Consider the following 19,521-nt stretch of genomic DNA (forward strand, 5'->3'; position numbering starts at 1 on the left):
ATATACTTGCCTAATTCTAAGTTAAGTAACAAACAGAACTTCTGAACTTGTTAATTATTATAGCTTCTACTTGCTGTAATATTAATTTGCATATTAGTCCATGAGTGGCCTCTAAAGTTATTACACATTGCATACCTTAAAATTCTTATTGATGTTATTATTTTAAGAAGGCTATTCATCTCTAAGAGTTTAACTAGTATATCAGGTGCTAGGAACTTCCTTAGCCCTTACTTTCATCACTGGGATTATGTAGTATTTTCAGGAATCATGGGTTGACATAAAGTACTAATAGCAAACTAGAGGAATTAAGGGTTGATGGTAAAAATTAAGAAGAGGAAAATAAGAGAAAGGAACAGAACTTTAAAAACGTGGTATACATGAACAGTGTATGGCTGGGCACGGTGGCTCATGCCTGTAATCCTAGCACTCTGGGAGGCCGAAGCAGGTGGATTGTTTGCACTTATGAGTTTGAGACTAACCTGAGCAAGAGTGCGACCCATCTCTATTAAAAATGAAAAACTGAGGCAAGAGGATCTCTTAAACCCAAGAATTTGAGGTTGCTGTGAGCTATATGACACTATGGCACTCTACCAAGGGCAACAAAGTGAGATTCTGCCTCAAAAAATAAAAAGTATATGCTACTTTTTTTTTTTTTATCACCCAGTGCCTCACAGACAACTTCCTACCTTTTGAATAGGAACCTCTTTCTAGTCTTTTTTGTTAATCAGTTTTACAGCAAACCATTGGTTAACATTTTTAAAATATAACTCATGATGAATGCAAATCATGTATCCCTTTTTCTAAATTATAATTTTAAATATATGTCAGAGTAAGGAGTAGTGATGGTAAAATGTAAATTAATATCCAACATCAAGTTTTTTGTATATATCATTACTCTTTATACACATATTCAAAGATGATACTTTTGAATTAGGAAAGTCAATCTCTGACTCATTGTACCCTATTCGGTTCAGCCATTATTAACAGAACTCAAGCAAAACCTTTGAGGTTCTCAGTTAAATTTGAAGTTCTGGGCTTGGCGCCTATAGCTCAACCAGCTAAGGCGCCAGCCACATACACCTAAGGTGGCGGGTTCGAATCCCCAGCCCGACCCGCCAAACAACAATGACGGCTGCAACCAAAAAAAATAGCCGGGCGTTGTGGCGGGCACCTGTGGTCCCAGCTACTTGGGAGGCAGAGGCAGGAGACTCGCTTGAGCCCAGGAGTTGGAGGTTGCTGTGAGCTGTAATGCCACGGCACTCTGCCCAGGGGGACAGCTTGAGGCTCTGTCTGAAAAAAAAAAAAAAAATTTGAAGTTCTGAGATTTTTGCTCAAAAGTAATCACACCTATTTTATCCAGGATTTTTTACTACTATTGCAACTGATTTTCTTCTGTCCACAGCTATTCTACATAATGTTATATAATGTTTTGTTAAATCCTTACCACTTTACTTCCACCTTCCCTGCTTGTAGTTTGTTCTTTCTACACTTCGGGGTTCTTATGTGGTTTTGGTTTACCACATTCCAGGACCTCACTGCAAGTGATTCTGTTCCCCAATTTGAGGATTTTCACAGAGGCAGGTAAGTGACAAGTGGGGCCAGATGTAAGGAGAAAACCAGATCTTGTAGTCATGTAAGATCACTACACTATCCACTTCTGATATTTTCTAAAGCTTGATAGCTTTAAGTGAACCTTTGTCACTCTAGGAATGTGGAATTGAATTCCCTGGATCATCGGTTCCAAAAAGGAATGAAAGGATGGTTGAGTCGATTCTTTTCTATTTTCTGTTCCTAGAAATAGTATACATTTTTAGTCATTAACTAAAATTTCGATCTTGCTTACTTTAATATTCCAGAAGCATTTGTACCTCTTGTGAAATAAAATACTAGATTATCCTTGATGATATTCTCACTGACAGAGTACCTTGCTGTCCTTTCAGAGAAAGTGAATTTTACAAGTTAATTCTGCATGTTTTCCCTGTATTTGATTTCCGTCAGTCCCCTTATGACCATTTATTTTCTCTTTTCTTGGGTATTATATTTGTACTTAAGCCTAGGTTGGACATTGTGGAGTTCTGTTTGAATAGTTGCTGTGCTAAAAAGGCTTGGGGTGAACTCATCCTGGGTATAGACTGAAATACAGGACTCTAGGGGTTCCTGTTCTCTAGGCTGATATCTACCCTTTCCAACCACATAATTGACTTCTGTACTAAGCTCCCAAAGTTTTTTTTCTGAAGCTGTAAACTGAGAACAGAAATGTTACCTTGGGTGAGAGAGGTCTAGGAAGCAGTAGGTTTCATCTTCTCTCAGTCGTCCTGGCCTTTAAGTGAGTTTGGGAGTGTTGATAGCATCCTGAGCCTGCTTGGCAAAGAATAGAGGTTAGAAAGAGAGAAGTCCCCAGGCAAGGGGCCAGGTCCCTACTTGCCTCACTACGGAGAATTCAGCCCTATCTATTCGGTTGGCAGGGCACACTTAATCACTGAGATCCAGCATTTCAGCAGTTTGCAGAGGAAAGTGATATATGAAGGGACAGCTGCAAGTAAACCACAACCTACACCTGAAGAGATCAAGCGCTACTTCACTTGGAGGAAAGAGAAGGAAGGAAGCCCAGGGCTTAGCAGGGTAAGTTTTTCCCCATCAACCTGTCTGCTTGCTTAGTTTATAATTGAGTAAAGTATTTATCACCCCAGGGAGTGTTAATCACTCATTGAGCAGCTGACTGTGGTCTTAATTGCAGTGTTTTTAATGTATTTCTCCTTTTCTCTACTCCTTTTTTGAGGATCCCCAGTGACCAGTTTCACTGTGCTTTCTTCCTACCTCCCTAAAGACATTTTGTGTTTGCTGGTGAATTGGAGAAAATTAGATGGGCCCTCCTGGTCTGGAAACAATGAGATGACTTGTGGTTTAGGTGAAGCTTGTGACTTTCAGTGGTCCGGAGGAAGACGAGAGACCTAGGTCTGGGAATAGGTTAATATTTTGGTTTGTAATTTGGAAATGAGGGATAAGAATTTTTCAATGCAGTCAAGTTGATGTTTCCCCTTCAGTTCCTGGTGTTGGTATTCTCTCATCTACTGGGAATGAATTAGAGATCAAGTCACTAGAGATGGTTAGAAAAAAGTGATTCCCTTTCTGTATTGGGTAGACTCTGAACTCTGGAAAGTTCCGAGAACTTACTGCAATTCTTTCCAATTTCTTCCTTGTGACCCCTGTTTTGCTTTTTTTTTTTTTCCTTCATTTCTCTCAGTTTACACTCTTTGACCTGGAGCTCTTTGTAGGAAAGTTAGAATCAGGGAACTGACATCTAAGCCCAGAAGATACAAACTCAGACATGAGCCTTATAGGATATGTAGCTCATGCAAAGACCTGGCTTCTCATTCCTACCTTCTTACCTTCTTGCCAGAAAGCTGCCTCATTTATATGTAGAACATTGTGTTCTAGAGGAAAGGAAACTATGACATTAGGGATTTTACCACCATCATTCCTGCTTTCTAAGCTGTATAATTCTTTTGACTTCTCGCCAGTTCAGCCAATCACCTGTTTAGCAGGAGGTAATCTTCCCTTGGAGAAAGACCTCTCCTTGGAAATGCAGATACACAAGGCAATACCTTTCTGACCTTAATTGGCTTGCATTGCAGCCACAAGGTTTATGGTTTAACTTCAGGGAGATATCTATCATAAAGTCTAGGGTTTTAGACCATAGAGTTGTCTCAAATCAAAGATACTTTTCCTCCATACCTGTAGAAGGAAAAAGAAGTCTGTTCTCTCATAGTGTTACCTTGCCTGAGGTGGGTGGGTAGAGTAAATGGGTTTTTTAGAATGGCAGTGATTCTGGAAATGCAATGAGAATATGTGTTGATTAAAAGTGGAGGGCGCCTTTGCCTCTGTAGTTCCAGCTGCTCGAGAGGCTGAGGCAAGAGGATGGCTTGAGCCCAGGAATTTGAGGTTGCAGTGAGCTATGGTGATACCACTGCATTCAACTCAGGATAACAGAGTGATACTCTGTCTCTGAGTGAACAAATGAATGAAGGGCAAGCCATTCCTAGTGGCTCATGCCTATATTTTAGTACTCTGGGAGGCCAAGGTGGGAAGATTGCTTGAGGCCAAGAGTTTAAGACCTGAGCAAGAGCAAGACAAAGACTGTGTCTCTACAAAAAAATAGAAAAAATTAGCCTGATGTGGTGGCACTTACCTGTAGTCCCAGAGACTTGAGAGACTGAGGTAGGAGAATTTTTTGAGCTTGGGAATGGAAGATTGCAGTAAGCTGTGATGAGGCCACTGTACTCTAGCCTAGGTGACAGAGCAACGAGACTTTAGTCTCAAAAAAAAAAAAAAAGAAAAGAAAAGAAAAGGAGGGCACAGTGAAATCAGTTACTAGAACTGAGGTCATAAAATGTGAACAGCAATTCTATTCACACTTTAGTAAAGGGATGTGACCTTTAAACCTTAACATAATCTAATATTGTTAGGCCCAATTTCTTCATCATGGTAAAATAGAGGATATGGTATACAGATGAACTTAGCTACCTCTGTTCTGTGGACTCTGAAGCCATCTATCCACCCATTGGATGAGGAGAAAAAAGAGTGGATGGAAATGTAAGGGTAAAGAGAAAGAAAGTACAAAAGAAAATTCTTTCCTCCATTAATCTGAGGATACAGGTTTATTAAGAGTCATGTTGTAAGATGGAGATATGAGTTAGGTGATTCTGGGGTGTTTTTGTTTATTTTTGTCATCTCAGCTGTATGGTGATTCTGGAGTTTTTCCCCTAACATATGGTCTAGAAGGATGAAATGTCAGACCATTTTTGTAACAAAACATGATCCCTAGTTTGAACTTTAGTGGTTACCTCATTCACAGTAAAACTGACCACTGCCAGTATTTTTATTATCTATCATTTATCTGTCCCTGGAGGCAGTTAATCTGGGAACTAATAACTTTTTAGCCTTTCAGTCTGTACAGATACCTATTTTCTTTCTTTTTAAATTTAGTTAAAAATTCACATAAGAAGAAATTAAAGTGAGCAATTATATGGCATTTAGTATATTCACATTATTGTGCAATTGCAGTCTCCGTTTAGTTCCAAAACATTTTCATTACCTCTAACAGTTAAGCTATTACTCCTCATTTTCCCTCCTACACAGCCTCTAGCAACTGCCAATCTGCTTTCTGTCTCTGAATTTACCTATCCTGGATATCTCATATAAATGGCATCATACAACATGTAACCTTTCGTTTCTTTCACTTAGCTATAATGTTTTGGGATTCATCTACATTGTAGCATGTATCAATATTTCCTTTTCTTTTTAAAATAGGATCTTACTCTGTTGCTTAGGCTGGAGTGCAGTGGTGTGATCATACCTCACTGTAACCTCAAACTCATGGGCTAAAGTGGTCTTCATCCTCAGCCTCCTGAGTTGCTAGGACTCCAGGCAAAAGTTACCATACCCAGCTAATTTTTCAACATTATTCTATAGAGACAGGGCCTTGCTATGTTGTCAAGGGTGCTCTCAAGCTTCTGGCCTCAAGCAGTCCTCCCACCTCAGTCTCCTAAAGTGCTGGGACTATAGACATGTGCCACTGCGCACCAGTCTCAATTCTTTTTATGGCTGAATAATATTTATTTATCCCAATTCATTTATCCATTCATTGGTGGATCTTTGGCAATTATGAATAGTGCCACTATGAACATTTGTGTGTAAACATTTGTTTACTTGTTTTTAGTGATTACTATTTTCTTTTTTTTTTGAGACAGAGCCTCAAGCTGTCCCCCTGGGTAGAGTGCCATGGCATCACAGCTCACAGCAACCTCCAACTTCTGGACTTAAACTATTTTCTTTTTTTTTTGAGACAGAGCCTCAAGCTGTCCCCCTGGGTAGAGTGCCATGGCATCACAGCTCACAGCCACCTCCAACTTCTGGACTTAAACAAGTCTCCTGCCTCCACCTCCCAAGTAGCTGGACCACAGGTGCCTGCCACAACGCCTGGCTATTTTTTCGTTGTACCATCATTGTTATTTGGTGGCCCAGGCTGGATTCAAACCCACCATCTTAGGTGTATGTGGCTAGCGCCTTAGCCACTTAAGCCACAGGCACCAAGCCAGTTATTACTATTTTCTGTAGTCCTTGCATCATTTTACATTCCCTGGGTGTGCATGAGGGTTCTAGTTATTCAATTTCTACACATCCTCATCAGCACTTGTCTTCTGGGGGATTTTGTTTTGTTTTTGAGACAGACTCTTCCTTTTTTGCCTGGGCTAGAATGCCATAGCCTCAAGCAATCCTCCTGTCTCAGCCTCCCAAGTAGCTGGGACTACAGGCATGTACCATCATGCCCAGCCAGTTTTCTCCTCTTGCTCAGGCTGGGCTCAATTCCAAGCTCAAGCAATCCTCTCACCTTGGCTTACCAGAGTGCTGGGATTGCAGGTGTAAGCCACACCAATGGCCTGTTTTCTGGTTGTTTGATAATAGCCATCTTACTGAACATGAAGTGGTATCTCATTGTGGTTTTGATTGGCATTTTTCTAATGATTAGTGAGCAGATTTCTCTAATGATTAATGAGCATATTTTCTTGTTTATTGTCCATTTGCATATATTCTTTTAGAAAATTCTATTTATTTATTTATTTTTTGGCGGGGGGAGGGCAGAGTCTCAAGCTGTCACCCTGGGTAGCGGGCTCTGTCATCATAGCTCACAGCAACCCCTGATTCTTGGGCTGAAGTGATCCTCATGCCTCAATTTTTCTATTTTTAGTAGAGATGGGGTCTCATGCTTTTGCTCAGGCTGGTCTTGAACTCGTAAGCTCAAGAGTCGTAGACTTACTCGCTTAAGGCCTCCCAAAGTGGGCTAGGATTATAGGTGTGAGCCATCACGGCTGGCCTCAAATAGATTTTAGTTATCTAGGTTTTTTTTGTTGCTGAATTGTCTTCTGGTTAATAAGCCCTTATCAGATATATGATTTGCAAATATTTTCTCCCATTCTATGGGTTGTCATTTGACTCTGTTGGTAATGTCCTTTGATGCCAAAAGGTTTTTTTCTTTTTGTTTCTTGAGACAGAGTCCCAAGCTATGACCCTGGGTAGAGTGCTGTGGCATCACAGCTCACAGCAACCTCCAACTCCTGGGCTTAAGCGATTTTCTTGCCTCAGCCTCCCAAGTAGCTGGGACTACAGGTGCCCGCCACAACGCTTGGCTATTTTTTGGTTATAGTTATCATTATTGTCTGGCGGGCCCGGGCTGGATTCGAACCCGCCAGCTCTGGTGTATGTGGCTGGCGCCTTAGCCCCTTGAGCTACAGGCACTGAGCCAAAAGTTTTTAATTTTGATGGAGTCCAGTTTATCTATGTTATTGTTGTGCTTTTGTTGTCCTATCTAACAAATCATTGCCAAATCTATGTCATGAAGCTTTTTCCCTGTTATCTTAACATTTTTATAGTTTTAGCTCTTTAATTTAGATTTTTATATTTAGTATTCAAACTCAAGTCATTCTGATTCTTAATTTCTAGAGTATCCTTATCTACATTTCTGTTCTCATTCTCTTCTTTTTGCTTGGAATTCCTTTTTCCATGTATTCAAAGTATTGTCATCTTTCAAGGTCTATTTCAACTGCTACCTACTTCATAAAGTCTTCCTATAGCATACCCACTAAAGAGAATCTCATGTGAGCTTCTTTTAGTGCTTACGTTTCACTTTGCTTGTAGGATTTATGTAGTACCTTTTATTATAGTTTATATCTAATCTCCCTTAAGACATTTAGATGAGATGTATTTTTCATATTTTTTCTGTATAGTATTCTGCAAATTGTTTCATCTTTATCAGTAGGTATATATTGAATAAATGGATGTCTTAATATTTCTTAATATGGTCCCTTTTTTCTACTCCGCCCTTTTGGAAAGTATGGGAGAAGATGAGATAAGGAAAGAGGATATCACAAAGTCTCAGCAAGGTGGTACTTGGGTGTAGGTTTACTTGTACTTCAAAAGTCACCACTTTAGGAAATTTTCCTTGTCATTTGTCTGACTTGCTTTGACTACTTAAGTCTTAGCATGGTGGTATATATTTTATTTTACATTTACTTGATAGTTTATTGCTTGTACATGTGTCTTTTAAAAGGAATGTTTTATCTTACCAACTAGATTAGATTGGTTAATTCTCCAAATAGATGGTAGTTTTGGACAGCCAAAACTTTTGTTGCATATTCCTTTTTTAAGTTGATTTTGAAAATACACTAAATATATATGAATTTATATATAAATATATATGATTTTTTTATAAAAATCGCAGACATTACAGATAAGTCTAAAGTCTACCTTGATCAACCCAGTTTCTGTCCTACTGTCTTTGTACTCTACCCAGGGTTAATCACTGTTACCAGTTTTCCATGAGATCTGTCAGATTTTTTTTATGCATTTATTTACATATCACTGTGTTGTATGTAGAATTTCATATGTAACATATATGTATAGGCTCGGCGCCTATGGCTCAAGCGGCTAAGGCGCCAGCCACATACACCTGAGCTGGCAGGTTCGAATCCAGCCTGGATCCACCAAACAACATTGATGGCTGCAACCAAAAAATATCTGGGTGTTGTGGCAGATGCCTGTAGTCCCAGCTACTTGGGAGGTGGAGGCAGGAGAATTGCTTGAGCCCAGGAGTTGGAGGTTGCTGTGAGCTGTGATGCCATGGCACTCTACCCAGGGGGACAGCTTGAGGCTCTGTCTCAAAAAAACAAAACAAAACAGATATATGTATAAATTATATTCATATATAACTATTTGCCCTCTTTTTCACAATTGACTTTAGTGGTCAATAATTAGTAAATACTAATTCTTACTGATAACCAGGGTCTGAGGGACCAGAGTGAGAAGTCAAGCATGTGAAAATATATAATGTGTCTAGCTTATAAAAGTCCCTTCCATATCTGTTCTGCAGATAGTCTCCAGATATCATAGGAAAGGCCATGGCTCCACGGTCCCGGCGACGAAGACACAAGAAACTCATCTCATCTGTGGCTTCCATGGTGGTGACACCACCCCCAGTTGTGACCCCTATGCCTCTGACACCCTCAGAACCTGGCCCTAGTATTGATGCACTTGGGTTCTTATCCTTGGAGAATAATGTTCCTGGCCTATCCCAGCTGATCCTTCAAAAACTGAACATGAAAAGCTATGAAGAATACAAGTGAGTGACCAGTTTTACAGAAGAGGGATATATATATATATATATATTGTTTCTGATAGAAGTGATTTCAGAAAGTAGAGAGGTAATATAATTTGGGCTATATGGGATATTTGCAATGGGGGATTTTTGCATCCTGACATTTGCCAATTTTATTACTATAGAAGAAATATAGAGGGGGCCAAAAAAAAAAAATACATTTTGAGAAAGGAAAAAACAGACTTGGCGCCCATAGCACAGTGGTTACAGCGCCGGCCACATATATCAAGGGTGGCGGATTCGAACTCAGCCCAGGCCAGCTAATCAACTTCAACAACAAAAAAAGTAGCCAGGTGTTGGGGTGGGCACCAGTAGTCTCAGATACTTGGGAGGCTGAGGCAAGAGAATCACTTAAGCCCAAGAGTTTGAGTTTGCTATGAGCTGTGACACTATGGCACTCTACCAAGGGTGACATAGTGGGACTCTGTCTCCAAAAAGAAAGGAAGGAAAAAAACTGCATTAAAATTGTAATACTCAACTGGGCACAGTGACTCATGTCTCTAATCCTAGCACTCTAGGAGGCCAAAGTGGGAGGATAACTTGAGGTCAAGAGTTTGAGACTAGCCTAAGCAAGAGCAACACCCCGTTTCTACAAAAAATAGAAAAATTAGCTGGACATTGTGTCAGGTGCCTATACTTCTACTACATGGAGGTTGAGGCAGGAGGAGCACTTGAACCCAGGAGTTTGAGATTGCTGTGAGAGGTAGGCTAATGCCAAACCACTTTAGCCTGGGCAACAGAGTGAGACTCTGTCTCCAAAAAAAACAAAAAAGAAAAATATTGTAATACTCTCTATATACCGATAACAAAAGAAATCAAGTATGACTTGAGTATTATAAATTTATTACAGTTTTTTCCTTTCTTAAAATATGTATGCATTTTTTTTTTTGGTACCCTCTATATAATTTGGTTAAGTGAGAAATGATGTCAATAAGAGATGTAGGAGTTGGTGGAAATGTATAGAAGACAAGTTAGAGGACATTAGAGACTTTGGAAATATCCTTTGTTTATTGCTTGTCCTTCTCCATGTTGCTCTGCAGGCTGGTGGTAGATGGGGGTATCCCAGGATCAGGCTTTGGATTTCGATGTCCTCAAGAAATGTTCCAGAAGATGGAGGACACATTCCGATTCTGTGCTCACTGTAGAGCACTCCCTAGTGGTCTTTCAGACTCTAAGGTCCTCCGGCACTGTAAAAGGTGACTTGTGGGGGACTAATGGGTAGACATTCAGAAATGAGCCTGTACTAAGAGCTCATTCCAAAAGGAAAGGTTAAAAGTTTTCCTCTTTTTGTATCATCCAGACATCAGCAGAGTTATAATCCTGCTTATTTTTGATATTATGGAAAAGTGAGACAGGAGGCCACAATACTGTGTTCTCTCTCTCCAATTTTTTGAGTACTGAATTAGTAAGACTAATTCTGTTCTGAGGAGATTGGGATTGAGCCATATCTATGATGAAAGGGCAGCTATAAACTCCTGGTGTGTTTGGGTTTTTTTTTTTTTAAGAGATATAAAAAGTGAGATGTTACAGATAGAGACTGTGGTGTCACTTTGGGAGAGTAATTACATTCCCAACCCCTTCGCCCTCTTTTGCCAAAGATAGTCCCCAAATTTGTTGTATCAACTATCATTCTTTTTCCTACTTTCCTGACCCATTCACTGATCTTTCTTTCTAAGTATAAGAATATTAATTCCCTTCCCAAGACACCCCCAGTCAGCTTTTATGTATACAACCCCTATTCTTATGACTCATTCTCTCAGATGCAGAAATGTCTATTACTGTGGTCCAGAATGCCAGAAGTCAGACTGGCCAGCACACAGGAGGGTTTGTCAAGAGCTTCGTCTTGTGGCTGTGGACCGTCTTATGGAATGGCTTCTGATCACAGGTGGAGTGGTAGTACTGGGAAACTTTGCTATAATGGTCATGGTTGGTTGTACTTAAAGGAAGATATGAAAGCATATTGTTATGAAAAACTGAGGAACCTCCTAGTCACTGGTTGGCAGAGTGAACATAAAAGAAATATTGAACTTTGTGAGAAGGGAATTTCAAAGCCAGGAAAGGATTAGGTTACTTTTCCCCTTTAATAGATGTAGGAGGTACAAGTGTTTTGTTACGTGGATGAATTATATAATGATGAAGTCAGAGCTTTCAGTGTACCCATGACCAGAATAGTTTGCATTGTGCTTGATACATTGATTTTAATCCTTTATTCCCCTCTCTTATTCCCCCGTCCTTAGTTTCAATGTCTGTTATATCACTTTATGACCATATACCACATTTACCCCTCGTTTAGCTCCCATTTGTAAGAGAGAACCTGTATTTGTTTTGCTATTCCTGAGATACTTCACTTAGAATAATGGTCTCCAGTTTTGTCCAAATTTCTGCAAAAGACATTATTTCATTCCTTTTCTTTCTTTTTTTTTTTTTGAGATGGAGCCTCAAGCTATCCCCCTGGGCAGAGTGCCGTGGCATCACGCTCACAGCAACCTCCAACTCCTGGGCTCAAGCGAGTCTCCTGCCTCAGCCTCCCAAGCAGCTGGGACCACAGGCGCCCGCCACAACGCCCGGCCATCCTTTGGTTGCAGCCATCATTGTTGTTTGGTGGGCCTGGGCTGGGGATTTGAACCCGCCACCTTAGGTGTATGTGGCTGGCGCCCTAGCCGCCCGAGCCACAGGCGCCGAGCCATTTCATTCCTTTTTATGGCTGAGTAGTACCCCATGGTATATGTGTGTGTGTATATATTCACATATATATATAAATTTTCTTTATCCACTCATTAGTTGATACTTAGGTTAATTCTGTATCTTTGCGATTGTGAATTTTACTATAATAAGCATTAGGGTGCAGGTGTCTTTTTTATAAAATGACTTCTTTTCCTTAGATACCCATTAGAGGGATTGCTAGATCAAATGGCAGATCTATTTTGAGTTCTTTGAGCAATCTTCATATTGTTTTCATAGAGCTTATACTAGTTTACATTCCCACCAACAATGTATAAGCATTTCCTTTTTACTGTATCCACACCAACATCTATTTTTTTACTTTTTAATAATAGCCATTCTGACAGATAAGGTGGTATCTCGTTGTGGTTTTAATTTGCATTTCCCTGATGATTAGGATTAGGTTACTTCTTATTCCTTCTTTTCCTGCAGGTGATTTTGTTCTACCCTCGGGACCTTGGCCATGGCCAGCTGAAGTTGTACAAGACTGGGAAAACTGGTTTTCTATGAAAGGATTACAGTTAGATGCTGCAATAGATGCTGCGCTAGGTAGTCATGCCATGACCACCTTATGGGCCAGTATAAGACGCCCAAGGCCAGACCCAGATACTCTGCAGGGGTCTTTGAAGCGGCTGCTGACAGATGCCCTGTCAAGGCCCTTGACAATGGGCCTAGGACTAAGGGCCTTCAGGATAGATGTTGGGAAGACTGGGGGAAGCACAGTGCATGTGATTGGTGCTTCTCATGTGGAGACATTTCTTGCTCGCCCTGGGGACTATGATGAGCTTGGCTACATGTTTCCTGGACACCTTGGACTCCGTGTGATCATGGTGGGAGTAGACGTGGCTACTGGCTTTTCACAAAGTACCTCAACTTCACCCCTGGAACCTGGCACAGTTCAGCTTAGTGGCCACAAGGGCCTCTATCATGACTTCTGGGAGGAGCAGATAGAGACTGGTCAGATAGCCCGTCCAGATTTGGCAGTGGCATTCCATCCAGGTAAGAGTTATCAGTTCAAAGAAATACTGGTGGTTTCCTCTGAGAATTTTCTATCCTGAATCTTGTATCTTCTGTCTTTGGAACCCTATTCATTTGGTCTTATTAAACACAATGTGATGACAATCTTGGTTGATAATTTGCCATATATACTATATCTGGTTTCAGAATTTTATAGTGAAGGCTGGACACAGTGGTTCATACCTATAATCCCCGCACTTTGGGAAGCCAAGGCAGGAGGATCACTTAAGATCAGGACTTCAAGGCTCGGTGCCTATAGCTCAACCGGCTAAGGCGCCAGCCACGTACACCTAAGGTGGTGGGTTCGAATCCCCAGCCCGGACCCGCCAAACAACAATGACGGCTGCAACCAAAAAATAGCCGGGCGTTGTGGCGGATGCCTGTGGTCCCAGCTACTTGGGAGGCGGAGGCAAGAGACTAGCTTGAGCCCAGGAGTTAGAGGTTGCTGTGAGCTGTAATGCCACGGCACTCTACCCAGGGGGACAGCTTGAGGCTCTGTCTCAAAAAAAAAAATCAGGACTCCAAGATCAGCCTGGGCAACATAGTGAGATCCTGTCTTTACTCTCTACAAAGATAATTTAGCTGGGCATGCTGGCATATACTTGTAGTCCTAGCTATTTGAGAGGCTGAGGAAGGGGGAGCCCAGGAGGTTACAATGAACTGGATCATGCCACAGTACGTCAGCCTAGGCAATAGAGCAGAAACATGTCTTTCTTTCTCTTTCTTTCTTTTTTTTTTTTTTTTTAGACAGTCTCACTCTGTCACACTGGGTAGAGTGCTGTGGTGTCATCATAGCTCACAGCAACCTTAACCTTTTAGGCTCAGGCAATCCTCTTGTCCTCAGCCTCCCAAGTAGCTGGGACTACAGGTGCCTGCCATTATGCCTGGCCAGTTTTTCTATTTTTATTTATTTATTTATTTATGTATTTATTTATTTATTGTTTGAGACAGAGTCTTACTATGTTGCCCTTAGTAGAGTGCTGTGGTGTCACAGCTCACAGCAACCTCAAACTCTTGGTTTTAAGTGATTCTCTTGCCTCAGCCTCCCAAGTAGCTGGGACTACAGATGCCCACCTGGCTATTTTCTTATTGCAGTTGTTGTTGTTTAGCTGGCCTGGGCCAGGCTTGAACCCACCAGCCTCTGCATGTGGCTGGCACTGTAACCACTGTGTTACAGGTGCCAAGCCAGTTTTTCTATTTATAGTAGAGATGGCATCTCACTCTTGCTCAGGCTGGTCTTGAACTCCTGAGCTCAAATGATCTACCTGCCTTGGCCTCCCAGAGTGCTAGGTTTAGAGGTGAGAGTTACTGCTCCCAGCCAGGACCATTCTTTAAACAAAAGAAAACAACCTGCCTGAGCAAGAGCAAGACCTCGTCCATCTCTACTAAAAATAGAAAAAGAAAAATTAGCCTGGACCGGTGGCAGGTGCCTATAGTACCAGTCACTCGGGAGGCCGAGGCAAAAGGATTGCTTGAGGCAAGAGTTTGAGGTTGCTGTGAGCTCTGATGCCACAGTGCTCTAACACAGGGTGACAGTAAGACTCTGGTGAAAAAACAAAAAACAAACAACAGAATTGAAGAAACTGGATGATGATGATGTATAGTGGGGATGAGTAAGATGGGGGCTGGGATGGATACAAAGAGATAACTTGTTCTTATGATCTATCTGTTTTAGTCTTTTCCCTACCTATTGCTGTTTCCATTTTTGTTCCATAGGTTTCCATTCTACCCCAGACTTGATGGAAGCGTGGCTGCCCACTCTGCTGCTACTTCGTGACTATGAGATCCCTACGTTGATTACAGTTTACAGGTTTTGACCTCTTTCTATGTATGATATGCCCTTGACATGCTTATCTATCACATAGTGAGGATATTCTTCCTTCTTACATGTGGCTTTTTCATCCCCTTGCAACAAAGTCCTATGCTAGTTAATTGGGTGTTTAGTGAGATATTTGGGAGAGAAGGGTAGCCTTGGATAATTTGGAGGATTGTTGAGTATGGAATTGTCAGGCTCTTGAGCAATTTCGCTCTTACCTCTTTCTCTTTTTTTTTAATTAGGATATAAAAGTATAGGTTTATTTTATATTAGAGAAAGGGATGAGGGGGGAAAGAGACAAGAAACAAGAGAAGAGAGTAGAGAGCAGGGAATAAAAGAGGAGAAGAAGGAGATTGGGGGGGAGAAAATGGTATGGCATCCCGAAGGAAGAAAGAAGAACGCCAGCCTCTTTCTTATTTCTTATAATCAGTGGAACAATTTTTCTTATCTCTCTTCCACAGCCATCAGGAATTGGCAACCTCTTTGCAGATTCTGGTGGAATTGGATACACACATCACTGCCTATGGGGCTAATCCTTTCACATCCCTCAAACCTGAACAAGTCTATTCCAACCCCAACAAGCAGCCAGTATACTGCAGTGCCTACTATATCATGTTTCTTGGAAGCTCCTGCCAGCTGGATAAGAGACAATTGGAAGAGACATTAGATGGTGGGGTTTAAATAGCTTTTGACTGGATGTCTGGAAGATGAGGAGGTTGTGATGAAATTACCCTGTTAATGCCAGGTTTTTGCCAGCTTTGAAACCCACTATATTCTCAGCCTTATTCACTATCTGGATAAAGATTCTCAGCTGAATGAGTGTTCCTGTCTAATGTGACTCATTTCTGAGAGTTTAGCCAGAGTAGCGTCTAGAGATAGGATAGATTTAGTGGTTGGCAAGAGGCCCCAGTGTTGGTCTTTCCAGAGAGTGTAGAGTTCCTGACAGTTTCCTTGGAGGAAGTTATACCTTTTGACTAGAACCATTAGCACTGAGGAGAATTAGAACCTCCTTGTTCATTTGAAAAAGACTTTTCTTCTAATTTAGCAATTTGGGCTGAAAAACAGAGAAGTGTTAATTACTTGAAGTGGTGGAAGATTGGGTAAGTCAGGGAAGTCAGGACCATGGTACACTGACCTATGCCTCACTTTTTTGAAAGCAGTGTTCCATTTTCCTACTTTTTTCTTGGAGACTTAAGACTCTAGAGTAGCTCTGGTATTGTATTTTAGATACCTCAGGGTATATCAGACTTTATCTGATATATTTGAGTTATTTGTTATCCCCTGTTCTATACTACAGTAAACTCAGTTTGAGGCTTCTTAAGTCACTTGTTTTATCTTATTTCCTATTCTTTGCCAATATTCATTAATATTACTCATCTATGCACAGTACCTCAAGATTGGAATTTTGCTCTAGCCCTTGGAATGGTTAACATTGACTCTTATGTTTGGGCCTTTTACTCTACTACATGCTTGTCTTGTATCATCCTTTTTTTATCACACTCTCAAGGATTAGGATATTCTCTAGGTTTTCATTCCTACAATTTTGCCATCATCTTCAACCACACAAACACCATCACCCCAGAGCACCTATATATACTGTTATTGCTCACTGTAATAGGGATAATTTTAGAATTTCATTTATTCATTCAAAACAGTAAATACTTACCATGTGAAAGGTAAAACTATATTGTGGTTTTAAGGAGATTAAAACATTGAACATCATTGAACATCACATTGAATGTGATGTCTTTATTTTTTTTAACCCAGGAAGAGAAAAAATATGTATGCGGATATCTTTTTTGCAGTGCATAATAATAGAATAAGAAACATGAGCGAGGCTTATGGTGCTAAGGAAATAAGAGTGAAAAAATAGAGCCCTTTGCCAAATGAATATGAAGGAAGTATGAATTAGAATTTTATGAAACAAGACCAAGCATTCCAGGTGGTAGTAATAACAGGAGCAGAAGTTGGGAAACAGAAAAGCATAAAGGATATTTTACGGTACATTTGAGGATTAGTATAAATTAAGTCCTGAAGAAAGATTGAGATTGGATTCTAGAAGAAGCATTTGTCATCCTTTGGATTGATACAGATCTGACTATGAATCCTGGAACAATCATCAGATAATTTTGTGCCCTTGAGAAAGCTAAAATTCTCTTAAGTCTTAGTTTCCTCATTTGTAAAATGGAGATACTATCTAATACCCAAAATTATATTAGCATTAAATGAAAATGTTTCATAATTGGAGGTCTCACACATCTTATTTTCAAAATTTACTTCTGGTCAAGTATCCGTACTCTGAAAATTTAAAATCTGAAATCTTCTAAAATCCAAAACGTTTTGAATATTTGACATAACATGCAGATTTTCAGATTTGAGGTGCTAAAGACAACTCAAGTATTTCAAAATTTGAAAAAAAAATTGAAATCTGAAACTGCAGGCAGAATGGGGACCGAAGACCCCATTCTTAGCAAGGGAAAACACTCCCAGAAAAGGGGGAAAATAAAAAGGTAAGCAAAGTGAGGCTGAACAAAGGAAAGTCAACTGGTTTACCTTTACACCAGCTGCTGCTAAATTTCTTATCTGAGTAAGTTTTCTGCTTTTCCTAGAAGCCTGGCCTTTTGGGGATACAGCTTACTAACACCCCTGCTGGGTCTGTAAGCACTCTGAAGGAATGGCCACAGAAGAAACTGTGTGCAAGGCCTAGCAAGAAACATTAACTAGGCTGCTTCCTGCCTAGTTAACAGTCAAAGCAAATACCTATTGTGGAGATTTGTATTTGGCTGGGGCAGAGATCAAGGGAATAGCGTGAGCCCTGAAAATACAGGTTGGAGGGCTTATATCCCTTAGTGCAGAAGACAACCCTCTGTAGTAGTGATGAGAGGAAAATTCCTCTCTCCCACCAGTTCTTCAGAGGAGATTGACTCCAGTGGTGTTTTACTCCACAGTGAACTAGCTAGTATTAAACCGCCAGGAATCTGTGTGTGTGACCACAGACAGGAGGCTGTCCCTACACAAGGCTCAGGCTCCAGATTTCTCAAGACTGCTCAGACCCTTAAAGTTAATGATTATAGAAACAATAGAAGCTTATATGCTTACTCAGAGAAACTGCTGACATCTTTGTTCCCTCTTCAGTTTACTCTCTGGGCTAATGAGCAAATAGCCTTCAATAAAAGCTGAGTGGAACTTACACTTGGGGCCACCCTCAGGAACTCTGTAAACGGGCAGTGGTCCCCTGTGCTCCCACCTTTGAAAATTCTATTCTGTGTGTCTTGTCTCTTTATCTCTGGTCATTTCTAACCTTATATTTCTGCAGTCAGTTGCCGCCAGATCCACAGGTCTTAACAGAACTTGCTCCCAGGGCAGGACTCCGGCGTGAAACACTCCTGGTTGCAACTATTTTGGATAAGAGATATTTAACCTGTATAAAACAACAGTAATCATGACAATGTGATACAGGCATTGGATGGACATATAAATGAATGAAATAGAATTAACAATTGCCTTAGTCTGTTTGGAATGCTATAAAAAAATACTATAGGGCAGCGCCTGTGGCTCAAAGGAGTAGGGCTCCAGCCCCATATGCCAGAGGTGGTAGGTTCAAACCCAGCCCCGGCCAAAAACTGCAAAAAAAAAAAAAAACAAAAACCAAAAAACCATAAACTGGGTGGCTTATAAACAAATGAAATTTCCTTCTTCCAGTTATGGAATCTGGAAATGCTAAGATCAAAATAATAGCAAATTCCGTATCTGGTAAAGGCCCATTTCCTGATTTATATAAAGTGCTTTCTTACTATGCCCTCACATGGTAGAAGGGATGAAAGAGCTCCCCTCTCCCTTTTGAAAGGATACTACTCCTATTGAATGACCTAGTGAACTCCTAAAGCCCCCATCTCCCAATACTGTCACCTTAGGGGTTAGGATTTTACCATATGAATTTTAGGGATACATGAAACATTTAGACCAGAGCAATAATTTAAAAAACCTTTACCCTTATAGTCAATTGATTTGTCTTGATAAGGGTACCAAAACATTTAATTGGGAAAAGAATAGACTTCAACAAATGGTATCAGGACAACTGGAACATTCAAAAAAAGTGTATCCTACCTAACAGAATATGCAAAAATTAAAATAGTTCAAAGACCGAAAGAGCTAAAAGTATTAAACTCTTTGAAGAAAATATAGGGATAAATCTTCATATACTTTTATTCGACAGTGTTTTCTTCGGTAGGATATCAAAATCACAAGCAAAATAGATAAATTTGATTATCAAAATTTAAAATTTTCTACTTCAAAGAACACCATCAAGGAAGTATAGAATGGGAGAAAATACTGACAAACGATATATCTAATAAAGGATATGTATCCAGAATATAAAGAACTCCAACTTGAAAAATAACCCAAGTTTTTAATAAAAATGGGCAAATATTCTGAATAGACCTTTCTCCAAGGAAGATGCACAAATGGCCAATAAATACATGAAAATATGTTCAACATCTTTAGTCATTAGGAAATACAAACGCAAACCATAGTGAGATACGTGCCCCTTTACACCTGCTGTGATGGCTATAATAAAAGGATAGTAACACGTGTTAATGAGGATGTGGAGAAACCAGCACCCTCGTGCTGCTGGCTGGAATGTAAATGGTACAGCCATTTTGGAAAATAGTCTGGCAATTCCTCAAAAAGTTAAACATTTGGGCTCGGCGCCTATAGCTCAACCGGCTAAGGCGCCAGCCACGTACACCTAAGGTGG

General features: G+C 40.4%; 1 protein-coding gene across 1 annotated transcript; it reads left to right on the plus strand.

Moving 5' to 3' along the window:
• The first annotated feature begins 2,057 nt into the window (after positions 1 to 2,057).
• Positions 2,058 to 15,997, plus strand: MSS51 (MSS51 mitochondrial translational activator). The gene is made up of 7 exons (XM_012801391.2): positions 2,058 to 2,622; positions 8,927 to 9,175; positions 10,252 to 10,407; positions 10,972 to 11,096; positions 12,365 to 12,931; positions 14,666 to 14,759; positions 15,227 to 15,997. Exons 2-7 carry the CDS (start codon positions 8,955 to 8,957, stop codon positions 15,444 to 15,446), a joined length of 1,383 nt encoding a protein of 460 aa, XP_012656845.1. The 5' UTR covers positions 2,058 to 2,622; positions 8,927 to 8,954; the 3' UTR covers positions 15,447 to 15,997.
• Positions 15,998 to 19,521: the final 3,524 nt, after the last annotated feature.

The sequence above is a fragment of the Otolemur garnettii genome, unplaced genomic scaffold (genome assembly GCF_000181295.1).
Source record: "Otolemur garnettii isolate 467f Iridium unplaced genomic scaffold, OtoGar3 scaffold00008, whole genome shotgun sequence".
Taxonomy (NCBI): domain Eukaryota; kingdom Metazoa; phylum Chordata; class Mammalia; order Primates; family Galagidae; genus Otolemur; species Otolemur garnettii.

Excerpts from the sequence above, each read along its gene's own strand:
- MSS51 (XM_012801391.2), top strand. The coding sequence starts at position 8,955 with ATGGCTCCACGGTCCCGGCGACGAAGACACAAGAAACTCATCTCATCT. Across the intron at positions 9,176-10,251 it reads AAAAGCTATGAAGAATACAA|GCTGGTGGTAGATGGGGGTA; the intron begins GTGAGTGACCAG and ends GTTGCTCTGCAG. Across the intron at positions 14,760-15,226 it reads ACGTTGATTACAGTTTACAG|CCATCAGGAATTGGCAACCT; the intron begins GTTTTGACCTCT and ends TCTCTTCCACAG.